Source organism: Panthera leo, chromosome F3 (assembly GCF_018350215.1).
Source record: "Panthera leo isolate Ple1 chromosome F3, P.leo_Ple1_pat1.1, whole genome shotgun sequence".
Taxonomy (NCBI): domain Eukaryota; kingdom Metazoa; phylum Chordata; class Mammalia; order Carnivora; family Felidae; genus Panthera; species Panthera leo.
This window is the reverse complement of record NC_056696.1, coordinates 33,062,646-33,075,784: the sequence shown is the minus strand read 5'-3', so window position 1 is coordinate 33,075,784 and position 13,139 is coordinate 33,062,646. Positions and strand designations below refer to the sequence as shown.

The window sequence follows — 13,139 nt, the reverse complement described above, 5'->3', positions numbered from 1 at the left end:
ACTTTAGGCATGCAACCCTGAAATGTCTTTTTGGAAAAAATGAAATCATGCTCCTGGAAATCTGTGGAGTTAGGCTGTTTTCAGCATAATTGCCTTCTCTCAGCTTCCTAATACCCTTAAAACCTCTGAGAGACTTTAAGTGTACAAAGTTCAACAAAAATACCTTCAAAGTAGATTAGTTCTAATTATGTCTAATATTTGTTTGCTGCTTTATTGAATAAACTACATTTGTTTAAAAAAGAAAAGAAATTCACTTAACTGCATGTCAGTCACCCAAATTTTAAGTGTACAAATGAAATGGAAAACACTTATTACACAAATTTAATTACAATTCTAAGAAATAAACATGCAAATTAGATAGAGTTCAATTTGCAGATGCTAATCGTCGTCCTTGATCTTACTCCTTCCCTCTCTGATTTTCAGTCTGTGCCTCTCCTTGATTCCTAGGGAGCCAGGCAGCAAGAGGTTTGGTTTTTCACAGTCGGAGGATCACTGTTTTAAAGAAGTGTTATATTTAGCACATCTGGCATAGTAGCAGTAAACAAACATTATAGTCTTTGTAACACTTTTGTGCAGGTGCCTTCCCCCGGATTTTATTAGGTCTATGCCTTCCAAGCCTCTGTGTTCATTACACCTGAAATGACCCATCTCGACTATGGAGGAGTCCCTAGACAGAAGTTATGAATTAATGTTTCAAAAAACAAACTCCAATTGAGACTAATATAGGGGAAAATTACTATTTGCAGAATAATGTGATTCCGGGGCTTAAATTACATTCCCTTGACCAAGGACAACGTCCTTTATTACTTTTTTATTTCCTGGAGGTATTCCCTCGAGGCTCCCCACCCAGAAAGAGTTGCCAATTCAAGTTGCAGTAGGACCCATGTTGCTTTTTTATACACATGCAGCTCCGGAGGGGAACGGGCGGGGGCGGGCGGCGAGGGGAGAATAACTGCTTGGTCCTGCAAAGACATCTGTTTCTCATCTCCGTTTGCCGTGGCAAAGGAGAAGAAAGTCTTTTCAAAGGGTGGGAAAGGCACAGATTTTTTTTTTTTTTTTTTTAATCACACGCACACACAACAACAACAGAACCAAACCAAATAAAAAAAAGAGAAGACATCTCAGAAGGTTGCAGAGTGAATACGTTATCCGGCTGGAGCCGGGCCCCCAGGGCTAGGGCGGGAGCCGGGGAGCGCGTGGGGTCTGGGCTGCGGGCTGGAGCTGGGCCCGCGTGTCCCCGGGCACCGGGAGGGGAGGGGAGGGGAGAGAGGGGAGGAGAGGGAGGAGGGAGGGCGGGAAGGAGGGAAGGAGGCAGGGGGCGGGCTGGGGTGGGGGTGAGGGGAAGGCGCCCCGTGTGCTGCCTGAGGAGCGGCGGCGGCGGCGGCGGCGGGAGCAGAGGGAGGGCGGGAGAGCGGGCGCGCTTGTCATGTTCCCTCTCTCACCCTGGGGGCATCCTGCAGAACCTCTCCTCGGAAATCCACGGGGAAATGGCAAACAGGATTGACGGGTTTCACACGCTCCTCGCTAGACAGAGCCGCTCATTACCATAACCGTCTGCAGCGACGGCGGCGCGGCGCCCCAGTCGCGGCGGCGGGACCTGCCGGGACCCTCGCCCGCCGCGCACCAGCGTCCACCGTCGACCGGGCCGCCGGGCCGGGCCCCGCGCGACTGTGCACCGGCGGCCGGGCTGGCGCCGAGCCCGGAGCGGACCAGCGGCAGCGCGAGCGCTCCGGCCGCCGCCTCCCGGCTGACCCCGCGGTAAGAGCCGGGCCGGGCGCGGGCGGCGGGGGCGGCGAGGCCCGGGCGGGTGGAGGGCGAGGGCCGGTCCCCGCGGGCAGAGTCTTCGCGCGCAGAGTGGCACCCGCGCGGCCTCCCGGCACCGGGGCCGCGCCGGGGGCGCCGAGCGGACGCGCACCGGCCGGAGCGGGACCCGGGCAGCGCGGGGGCCGGGACGCCGCCGGGCGCCGAGGCGGCGCGGGCTTTCCCCGGGGCTGGCTTGCGCCGCGGGGCCTTCACCGGGGCGGGAACCGCTGCCGCCCGCGCGCACCCAGCCGACTCCGCGGGCGGGTGGGGATGGCAGCCCTGGTGAGCCCCCAGGGCCCGCGGCGGCCGCTCCCTCCCTTTCCCTAGGGAACGGGGGGGTGAGTAGGAGGGATGCCCCCGGGTCTGGTCGCCGCGACGCTGGGCAGGTGGAGAGGGAGGGGTTGTGGATGTCAGGAGCGCGCGTCTTCGAGAAAAGGGAAGAGCTGCAGGAGCTGACACCTTCTGTCCTCCGCCACCTCCGCCCCCGCACTCTCCTCCCCGGCAGCCGAGCCTCGCTGCGGGCGGCGGCGGCTCCTCTGTCCTCAGCTCACCTCCCCGGCGGACTCGGCTGCTGCCCGCCTGGTCCACGCCTCCGCCTCTCTCTCCTCCCTTCCTCCCCTCCCGCCTCCTGGGCCCTAGCAACTTTCCGGAGTGCCCGGCTGGGGCCGTGGAGGCGGGGGGAGAGGCGGCCCCCCCGGCCCAGGGTGGCGCGGACAGAGCGGACGCCTGCGGGAGGTGCGGGCGCTGTCCCCGCCGCCCGGGTCCCACGGCCGCGCCGGGCGCTCCCGCAGCCGCGGGCTCCGAGCGGGCTTGGCCGGCGAGGGAGGGAGGGAGGGCCGGGCAGGCATCTGCTGCGGGCTGGAGCGCGGGGACGGGGCCAGCCTCGCCAGAGCCCTGCCAGCCGCTGTGAGTCATTTCCTTGGAATCCTACCTTTGGTGTTTATTTCCCTTAGAAGGAAACTTGTTAAAAAAAAAAAAAAATAAGAAGAAAGAAAGAAAAGAAAGAAAGAGTAATAATAGCTCTTATTCTTCAGGAGAGGCGCAAGGCTCGCGCACCGTGGAAAGACAACTTGCCTTTGTTCCCAGACACTTGGGGTGTTGTTTACTTTCTCCTGCGGCCGCCGGCCGGCAGGGCTCTGCTCCCTACGTGAGAAGGGACTCAGGGGCCCAGGCACCGACCCCTTGGGGTGTGTCTGTGCCGGAGTCTCCCGGACGTGGTGCCTGCAGGGGGGTCGGTTCTCCAAACGTCGCGACCCCAGTCTTGGCCCTGGGATGGGGAGACCTGGCGCCAGGGCTCGGACACCCGGACACCTCATCTTCCCCCTCAGGCCCAGCACCGGCCCTTCTCGCCCTAGGACCTGACCTAAAGCTCCTGATCTCTCGAAGCTACAGCTGAGAAATGCACTTCTAGGGCAGACAGGTGTACTGCAGCGACTGGCAGAAAAGCGACATCTGTCTATTCGGAAGGGTTGAAGGATTTTATTCCACCCATTCAGCCCCTTCCACCACCACCAGCAGCAGCGGCAGCTGGACAAGCTGTTGGGATCTTGTTAAGGACAAGGAGGAGGTCGGGTTGGGGGTGGGGGTGGGGTCTTGGTCCACCTGGGCAACACATTTTAAGACTGGCAGCATTGAACATACCAGCCCTTCTCTGCGTTTCAGTGTTGGAATCAGATCTCTAACTGCTGTGATGCTTTTAATGTTCTCTAATTTCCAATGCTGGGGAGGGGGAGGGGGAGGCAAAGAATGACCAGGAGCCCCTCTTAGATTCAAGGTGCCGCTGAACCTGTAGCCACCCTTTTCTATGTGCCTACCTTTCCTATTAGCGTTATAATGGCTCTGAGGAAAAAACATGCGTAAGTCATCTGGAAAAACCAAACTGTATAGCAATGCCTGGTAACTTTACTATGAATATTTCCTGAAAAAGCATGACATTTTAGTCGTTAGCCTTCTGGGAATGCGTGAGGTGTCATTCCGCTGCGTCCAGTTGGGTGACAAAACTGACCTGCAGGAACCTGGGAATAAGAGGTTAGGACCTTTTTATTTTTTAAACCCATGTGTAGACAAAACACACTTTAACAACCTTCTTTTGAATCCACTCACCTCTGATGTTAAAAAATACAAATCTTACCATAAATGTACATCTTTGTGGTTATATCTAATAATAACAGCACATGAATTTGTGGATTTAAACTTCCGAACTCAGTAGCAGAATTACAATGTAAATCTCATCGTACAGAGAATAGTGACAGTTTGGATCTGCACATATAATACAAATAGTCATGTGAAACATTAGTGCTTAGCACCGCACACTCCCAATTCTTCCTGAACATTGAACTTGCCTTCTTAATTTGTTAACATCCTGGTGTAAATTCTAAATAGACTTCCTAGGAAGACTCCATTGCAGAATCTTCTCCCAGCCCCCAAATAATCCAAAGTCACTCATATTTTATTCAGACTTACATAAATCACTTATGGAAGGAACTCAGCTTCTCCAGCATATTTGTGTGTACAGGTTTCCAGTTCAAAAAAGAAAAACTTACAGAAATTAGATTTCACGAAGGAAAGAGCCAAGATAAGACAACTATGCCGTGTTTCAAGTTCAAATGTGTAACTGATAGAATTTCATGTGTTGGAATCAATACTAACAAGTAGAAACACTGAAATCCTTAACCAAAAAAGCTACAACAATAAGTTATTAATATATAAACAAACTCTTAGGAACATAAAACAGCACAGGGCCCGTATAATGTCCTATTAAACAAAGGTAATTGCTTCTAGGGGCCTACAAATGCTTTCTTAAGAGGAGTGGATTTGTCAACCCTCCTCTGGTTTTATGTAATAAAAGTTCAACAGACAAAAAGCTTGGGTCTTATTCCCAGAATCCAGCACAAAAGTGAATGTGAATTTCAAGCTGGAAACCACCACTGCAGTCAACGAGAAAGGGCTACTGACCGAGAAAAAGCTAGATAACTCGCATGCTCCTGGAGTAGCATTTACTGAAACAACTGTCTTTTATCATAGGTTAAGAAATTAGATCATTTATGAGAGTCTCCCAGGGAATCTGTCATCGTGAGGCTTGATAGCTTGTTTGGTTGCCAGTTTGAGGGGTGATAGAACAGCTTCGTTTGTTAAATCAGGGTAGCCCTAAATTTTTTGATGACTCAAGAGCAAAATAAATGGTATGTACCACTATTGCCTTTTAGAGAATTAATCAAACACCTCTTTTTTTTTTTTTTTCTTCTGATAATGTTTAATAAGTCCTTGCTGCTGCCTCTTTGCAGGGAGGACAGTGTAAAAGAGAAGTGGTAGGTCATTTAGCAGCCCAAATCATTTGGGTCCTCCTTCCAGCCACTGACGTGGACACTTCCCCCTGTCTGTCAGAAGGCCTGGCTTCATTGTTCAGTGAGGTTGGGACAGAATTTAGGATCTCCAAGAGAAGCCCGAACAAAGAATGGAGTCCTGGCTGCCAAGAGCCGCTCTGTTAGCCAGAGGACATTGTCTCTTCAGTGAAGCTATTTTCCCTTCCCCTGGTGTTTTTCCTTCTGTTACCTGGAAGTAGACCCTCCGTAAAACATGTAGGTGATCACAGTCTCCTAGACAGCAGGAGATTCACCCTTTCCCCAAAACATTACAAGCTGTATAATTTGGAGAAGGAAAACGTGAAGTAGACCTTTGGCGTATGTTTGAAAGACAGTCTTCAGAAAGCAGACCTGACATCACTCCTTGTGACAGTTCTTTAAATGGCAAAGTGGGATAGTGGAGGTTCAGGTCTTGTAAAGGAATTGGCAGCTAATAAAGGTGCTGAGGCCTCTCTGCCTTCACCACTGATCTCTGGCCCATAGGTCTTTTTGCTTTAGTATCAAACCCTTTTTCCCCTTGAACTCACTCTTCACCCTGCCTCGAGCCTTGCTCAGGACCAAGTGGAGACACTGAGCCCCCCTGGAAGTGGCCTGGTCCACCTGAGTTAAGCAGGGGCCCAGCGCTGCATCACAGAGCAGAGAGGCTCCCAGTCTCCCCGCAGGCCCCATGCAGGGGCGCGAACTGGAGAGGAGGGCAGTGGTGTGGTGCCTCCTGGAAAGTTCTGCCTTGTGTCTGGGCCTCACCGAGGAAAGAGTTGCCGGCTGCCTCTGGCCCTGAAGCCCTGGCTCCTGTTTAATATTCTGCCTGCTCCGTTGATGTTGTGCTTGGCTCCTGTGGGGCTGCAACTCCCGGCTTGAAACTGGAGCCAATTTTCTGTCTTCATCTCACAGTGTTTTGACTGGAGGCAGATCCAGTTCAGGCCGATCAGGGCTGGTGGAAACAACTACCAAGTGTGTCTCTGTCTGCTTCGTTTTGGGAAAAGAAAGTGGAGGGAGCCCCGGAATGTTGTAGAGGAGCTGGCCCAGCCGAAAGGAGACAAGAGGGCCAGCCACACAGACCAAACCTGAGCGCATCAGTAGGGATTAATGGTGGAGATTTCTGCCTCCCCACCCTTTCCTTTTGATTGATTAGCGGATTTCATCAAAGGAGACTCTCTGGGGACTGACTAGAAAATTGATTTTGCCTTATTAATAGAAAGGAAGCACAAGGGTCCGGGACTTGCCTCTTAGGGGTACATTTTGTGCGGGAAGGTCAGGGGGAAAATGTGTTAGGAGGCAAAGCAGCTGTCTCAAAGAGGGCTGAGGGGAATCTGAGAACAATAAGAAATGGGATTTTAAAGATCCGCCCATGAAATGCAGATTGCCGAACACAGAGGCTGAGCTAATAGCAGCAAGAGAGTTTGCTGAGGTTTTCTTTGAAAAAATAATCAAATGTTTCAGGGTGAAGGGGAGGACTGAGAAGTAAAAGTTTCCCAAAGCAAAGGAATGAGAATGCCAAGGCCATTCCCTGGCTTATTCTTGATTAGGGCTGTTTTCTTTCTTTCTTTCTTTTTTCTTTTCTCTTTTTTTTTCCTTTTTTCTTTTTCTTTTTCTTTCTTTCTTTCTTTTTTTTTTTTAGATCTGAGGCTGTCAGAGATGACTCTGGTTCTGTCCATGAATAGATTCTGCGAGCCCATTGTCTCGGAAGGAGCTGCTGAAATTGCTGGGTACCAGACACTATGGGAGGCTGACAGCTACGGAGGCCCAAGCCCCCCTGGGCCAGCACAGGTTCCTCTGCAGGGAGACCGGGGAGCCGGTCCCCCACTGGCAGGTACTGCCCTTGACCTTCCCCTGCTGCCCTCTGCAGCTCAGCTGCCAGACTAGTGGGCGGGGGTGGTGTCTGGGGCGCCCTTCTGAGCTGAGAGAGCTCATGTTCCAGGGACTTCCCAGGCTGCCTGTACACCTCTCATAAGTGAGCCCAGGGCTCCCGGGAAGGGGACCAGACGTGATACTCAAGTTGCATTCAGACCTGAGGCTACGCAAGCTGCTGCTGCGTGTATAAGTCATGCACCTATATTTTTAAAAGAACCAAACCAGATTTTGAAACTCTTGAGTTTGGATTTTGGTTTTTCACCCTGTAGGACTGCATGGCTCTCAGAGCTACACAAGTCCTGGTGAGCTTGACAATGAAATCTTTATCCCATGAGACATAAAGGAATCTACACTTTGGGCCAGAAGCTGTGTGTCTCTTCTTTTTATTAAGCACACAACTGGCTTTCATATTCAGGGGGAGAATTTTTGAAATCTAGATATATGTTCTTCCTGATTCTTTATTCTTATATTTTAAGGTAAGTTCCTTGGGTTTTTGTGTAGTACCCCTTAAAAAAAAAAAACCTATAATGTAAAATAAGTACTCTTTGAAGTTTGTTTTGGATTAAAAGCTCTGTTCTTTAAAATTTAAACCCTACTTTTATTCATGGCTGACATACTACGTTTTTGAGAAGAAAAAGGACTTTGGATAGCCCAAATTTTACTTTTAAATTAAAAAGTTTTTAATTTCATATATTGAAAGAAGGAAAATTATAACTCTAATATGCAGGTAGTCATTTGCTTCCTTACCTACAGCCAATAACATTTTAAAGTTATTTGGTTGTTAGTGCTGACAGTTAAAGATGTATACATTTGAGCAGTCGTGTTATGTTATCATGGATTTAATTAAACACTTTGAACAAATACTGTTCTTTCCTTTTATGAATTTTGCTGTTTGTGCATACAGTTAAGATTCTGAGTATTTAGTAAATGCTGAAATAGGTCATTTTCCTTTATAATTACCTCGAAATCCTTGCCTAGCCTGGGTCACAATTCTGTATGATAGCAACCATTAAGACAAATGTTTATTTTTAATCACCACATGTACAGACAGATACGTAGCCAACTTATCTTCTATAAGGAAATTAAAGGAAAGTATTTTGTTTGGAGAGTCTGGCAAACCGCATGTCATTTGTCATATCTGATTTATTACCACAGGATCACATTACAGGGGAATTTCAAATCCTATAACAACATCCAAGATCACATACTTTAAGAGGAAGTATGTGGAAGAAGAGGATTTTCACCCACCACTCAGCAGCTGTAGCCATAAAGTATGTTTTTTTAATAGTCATTCTTTTTATTAAGAGTTTAAGATACTTAGTAACAGTTGCTTGATCCATTTCCAGAAATTAAATTGTTCCACCCAAGCAATGAAAATGAGCCACTTCTCAGCAGAGCCATATTAATCGTTGTCCCTTTTTTGGGTCCTGTGTTATTTTCACAAGGAATTGAGGAAAGAGCCAGCAGGAGCTCCTCTACCCAGAAATAACAAAATTACATAATCCAAGGAACATCTTTTTTACAAATGATTTGATTTTTCTTAAGTTGCATTAATGGTTATGAATGGTGTGTGCTTTCACGTGTGCACAGAAAAGCACTTGTTCTTTCCTGACATTCCCCTTCCCCAAGCTCTAGCTCCAATGGCCAGTGCCACTTCTGTGGGTGCCCACCTGGGAGCGGTTCCCCAGGGCTTCTCAGGACCCTTTACAGGCGGACTCCCCATCTGTTGAAAGCATGCGTGGAAGTAGAAACATGCACTTGTACACTGGCTGCATATGTTTACTTTGTTAAAATATGTAATTCATTCCCAAGAAAAGACCACAGCTAACTCTTTTGCATACATAAGAAGAAGTAGGAAACTGGCCACTAAGCTTTTCAAATACCATTTCTTTTTCTTTATGGTTATCCTCCTTTAAAAACTATCTACAGATTTAATCGAGGGAGGGTATAACCCCAGGGCTTCTGGGTGGCCCCGGTTAAGCGTCTGACTCTTGATTTTGGCTCAGGTCATGATCTCAAGGTTCCATAAAGTTCAAGTTCGAGCCCTACTTCAGGCTTCGAGCTTATAGTGCAGAGCCTGCTTAGGGTTTTCTCTCTCTGCCCCTCCCCTGCTCGCTCACTCAAAATAAGTGCATGAACTTAAAAATAAGAAAAGGGAGGGTATAAGCCAAAGCATAGTTGTCTGAAACACGGAGAGGATTTTTAATTTTTTGATGCACTTCCTCTCTGTCTCCTCTTACCCCATCTCCCCATCACCCCACAAGCTTATCCTTCAAGGTGTTGGCTTTGGCCTTGCTCATAATGACCTGGGCATGCATTGGTAGGTGCTGAGCTTTTCTCTGAATGTATAGTTCCTGCCTTTGATCCTGGGCTGGCTTTGTTCATAGCTCCTCAGGTCATGCTAACAGTTCCTTTTTTTTTTCTTTTATGGCCTGGAAGAGGTGGCCCCCAGGACACAAGCTGTTTATTTCCTCTTTCGTTTTTGTGTTCTGGTTGCAGCGAATTTCTAGTTGCCTCTGGATCTGTACCAATCATCATATGGTGATGGTAGCACACTGCTCAGAAGTGAGTCTTTCTCATTTCTTCCTTGCATCTCTTCTCCTGCCTGGCTCCAGAAGGAAGCCTACTTTGGCCCTTCAACTGACAGATCCTTTCAGGGGAAAGGCTGTTGTCCCTCGTTCAAGCAAAGATAATTGCAAGTGTTAAACCCACAGGGACAGCCCTGAAAGCAGTTCTCATGCTCCTGGCCAGGGTTTGAAGTATACTTATGATGACCTGCATTTTGCCATCTTTCAAAAGACATTTATTCCCATGTAATGTATGAGTATATGTGTGCGCGTATGCATGTGTTTGTATACACTCACATAAAAGCACAAGTGTCTTAAGGGTACAGCTTGATGGATTTCACATAGTGAACATACCCATGTAACTAGCACCCAGATCAAGAAACAACATAGCAACTGAGAACCTCTCTCTTCGGGCCTCTTGTTACTACTTTTCTGCCCCCCCCCCCCCCCCCCCCCAAGAAACTGCTCTCCTGATTTTTAGCAGTGTAGATTTGTGTGTTTCAGCATCTCCCTCACAGGGGCCATATAAGAGCGAACAACCTGACCTCCCCCTGCTGAGGTCTCCATTGTGACTGGATTCCCAGGCGCTTGACCACACCAGGGATTCAGGAATGGGGGTGGGGGGGGGGGGAGACATTAGTAACACCAGGGACGGCATCCCTAAATGAATTTGGGAGAAACAGGAGCCCAGTATTCCCAGATCCAGAGACTACCAAGAAAGAAATGTACTGTGACGACATTTTCCTGTAGCCCATGACCTAAGTTTTCTCTCCCTCTTTTGACTTTTAGACCATCTCAATTTTTGAGGAACGAGCCCACATCCTTTATATGTCATTAGAAAAGCTAAAGTTTATCGATGATCCTGAGGTATACCTGCGAAGATCTGTCCTTATAAACAATTTGATGAAAAGGATCCATGGAGAAATCATCACGCAGAGTAACTGGTGCTTTCCTGCCTGCTCTTTCAATGGCACCTCTGCTCAAGAGTGGTTCATGGCTCAAGACTGTCCCTACCGAAAACGACCACGGATGGCCAAAGAGGAGTGTGAAAAATTCCATGCCTGCTGCTTTTACCAAGAATGTGGTGGTCACTACCTAAATGTACCCCTTTCTGTCCATGCTAGCGTTGGAAGTGCCTCCACCACTGTCCCCTCTTCCTCCTCATCCTCCTCTTCCTCTCCCCCTCTACCTTTACCGAGTTGTTCCCACCAGGTGGATTTTGACGTAGGCAGCGCACCTATTTACAAGGGTGATGGCCAGATACTTGCCAATGAAATCTTTGTTACTAATGTCAGGTCGCTAGGTGTTCAGGAAAAGGCCACCGTAAGTGATGAGAAAGCAAATCATGACACCAACAGGGATGGTGGCCCCATAAGCCATGAACCTGTGGGAAATGACCTGGCTTTTGAGTGCAAAGGCCAATTTTATGATTATTTTGAGACTGCATATAATGAAAAAAGCAATGTGAGCGAGTCTTGGAAAAAATCCTTAAGGAAAAAGGAGGCTTCACCAAGTAACAAACTGTGCTGCAGCAAAGGGAGTAAAATATGAGCCATCTTTTCACCGAAACTCTGAAGCATGCACAGCATGATCAATTAGCTCTCATAAATTTTATTTTGAATGGATTTTATAGTTTTGTACAACTGATAAAATTATGCCATGAACATGCCGTGTCGTTTTAATGCCTGGAGAGCAGATTGCATAAAACATCTGTATAGTAGGCATCAGCGAGCTACTTATAAATGTGGTGATTTTGCCCAAAAACCAGCTGACTTAATGCTTAAAAGTAGACCTTAGTTTTCTTATGGAAAAGGTCAGTAGATTAGCCTGGGGGCAGTGTGCCCTTGTCATCTTTCCACTACCCCCAAGGAATCTGTCACTAGCTAAGAAACTTCCAATATGTTCGCCAACTAATTAGGTAGTTATTTGGTAAGCAAACCAAAACAACCAGCAAAAGATGCCTGCTTCTACGTGACTATTTTTTTTCTGAATAAAAGACTGAAGACAGGGAGCTAGATGAAGTGGCCTCGTGGTGCCGTTAAGTATTTATATTTAACAGTCTTGCGTGACAGATGAAAAGAGGATGGAACGTAATGAAACACCAGTCTTGGGGTGGCAATCAACAATATGTATAGAGGGGTGATCCCTGCAAGTTCCTGGCTTGCCTGTGATGGGTGATTCGGCTGTTAAAGAGAGGTGTTATACAGGGCGATTTTTGGTGCCTTACTTTATCTTAATTTTTGCCAATGTGCAAATTAAGGATAAATCAGAGTTACAGCAGGGATTTAACAAACAGGAAAAAAAAAATACACAGGGTGGATCAATATCGTTTGGAAACCGTTAACTTCGAAACTATTGCGTTCAACTTTTGATTCAACATCTCTATCCTTTCTTTGTTTTTGATGCCCAATTGCTTTTGGATTTGGCATTTTTAGAAAGGGATGGGGGCAACAATAGAGCTGTTAGAAGCCAGCACTAAGCTGCTTGAGCTTTTTCTATGGCAACGGTCTGTTGCTGGGGTTTGGGTTTTTTGGGTTTTGGGTTGTTTAGTTTTGTTTTGTTTTCTTGTCCAATGAAGTTCATGAACCAGTGGCATGCATTATACTTTAATCTGTTTTGCATCATTTCACTCGTTTAGATTATGAAAGCATGTGGTTTTTTTATATATGACTTTTGCTGTTGATTAAGAAGCACAATGTTAATAAATGATGTGGTGATCAATAAGGTTTTATCTTAAAGAATGTAAAGATTTTAGTTTTTGGAAAGTTATTTTGGAGAAATGGGACTCGGCTGGCAATAGCTACCATGTATTTGGTCAACATGTTTCTCAGTGATTTCTTTAATTTGTACGTTTGCAAGAGCGTGTTCAGAGTGCCCCTCTGACCGTCTGCCCTTCTCCAGCCAACTTCTTCCACACTGTATTGCAGTTTCCAAGGTTGCTAATTGACTTGGGCCTCCTTAAACAATACTTCACAGGAACCAAATGCCAAATGGAGGAAATAAGTACGTCCTCCCAGTTTCTCCAAGATAAAGCTTTTTTATTATTGCTATTAATATTAAATATAGGTCTCATTCATACAGTGTATGAGTAGGATCATTTGGACAATGTCCACAAGGACCAATTTTTAAAACATGTTCTTGTGTTATGGCTAAATAGTCTAGTAATGTTTTGTCCTTTATTTTCAATATTTGATAAACATTTGATGTTGAAAACTTAGATGATAGATGCTTGTATATGACTGTGTTGTTGTAATAAAGTGAGGTTTTCTTGATATATATTTATTAAAATGATCAAAATTCATTAAGATTTTGTTATTTTAATAATCCTCAGCAGTGTTTCTCTTTTCCATTGCTCTTTCTCCTTTAAAAAATTCTAAATGTCTAGTGGACAGTGGCCATGCAGGTGTCTTCAAAATGAAAGACTACTTTAAGAGGTCAATCGGACAGGTATTTTAGAATGATGCTAGTTTGTAAGTTTAGATTCCTGTGGATTAAGAGGACAGTGTTTTTTTTTTTATTTTTTTTTAACGTTTATTTATTTTTGAGACAGAGAGAG

General features: G+C 46.7%; 1 protein-coding gene across 2 annotated transcripts; it reads left to right on the top strand.

Annotated features, from left to right (window-relative positions):
- Positions 1-1,685: 1,685 nt before the first annotated feature.
- SERTAD4 (SERTA domain containing 4) lies at positions 1,686-12,841 on the top strand. Of its 2 annotated transcripts, XM_042925965.1 has the most exons (5): positions 1,686-1,758; positions 6,784-6,975; positions 8,172-8,287; positions 9,516-9,581; positions 10,373-12,841. In XM_042925965.1, the coding sequence occupies exons 2-5, from the start codon at positions 6,801-6,803 to the stop codon at positions 11,132-11,134; spliced, it is 1,119 nt and encodes a 372-aa protein (XP_042781899.1). In that variant the 5' UTR covers positions 1,686-1,758; positions 6,784-6,800; the 3' UTR covers positions 11,135-12,841. The 2 variants fall into 2 exon arrangements, with proteins under 2 accessions (XP_042781899.1, XP_042781900.1); XM_042925966.1 differs by lacking the exon at positions 9,516-9,581.
- Positions 12,842-13,139: the final 298 nt, after the last annotated feature.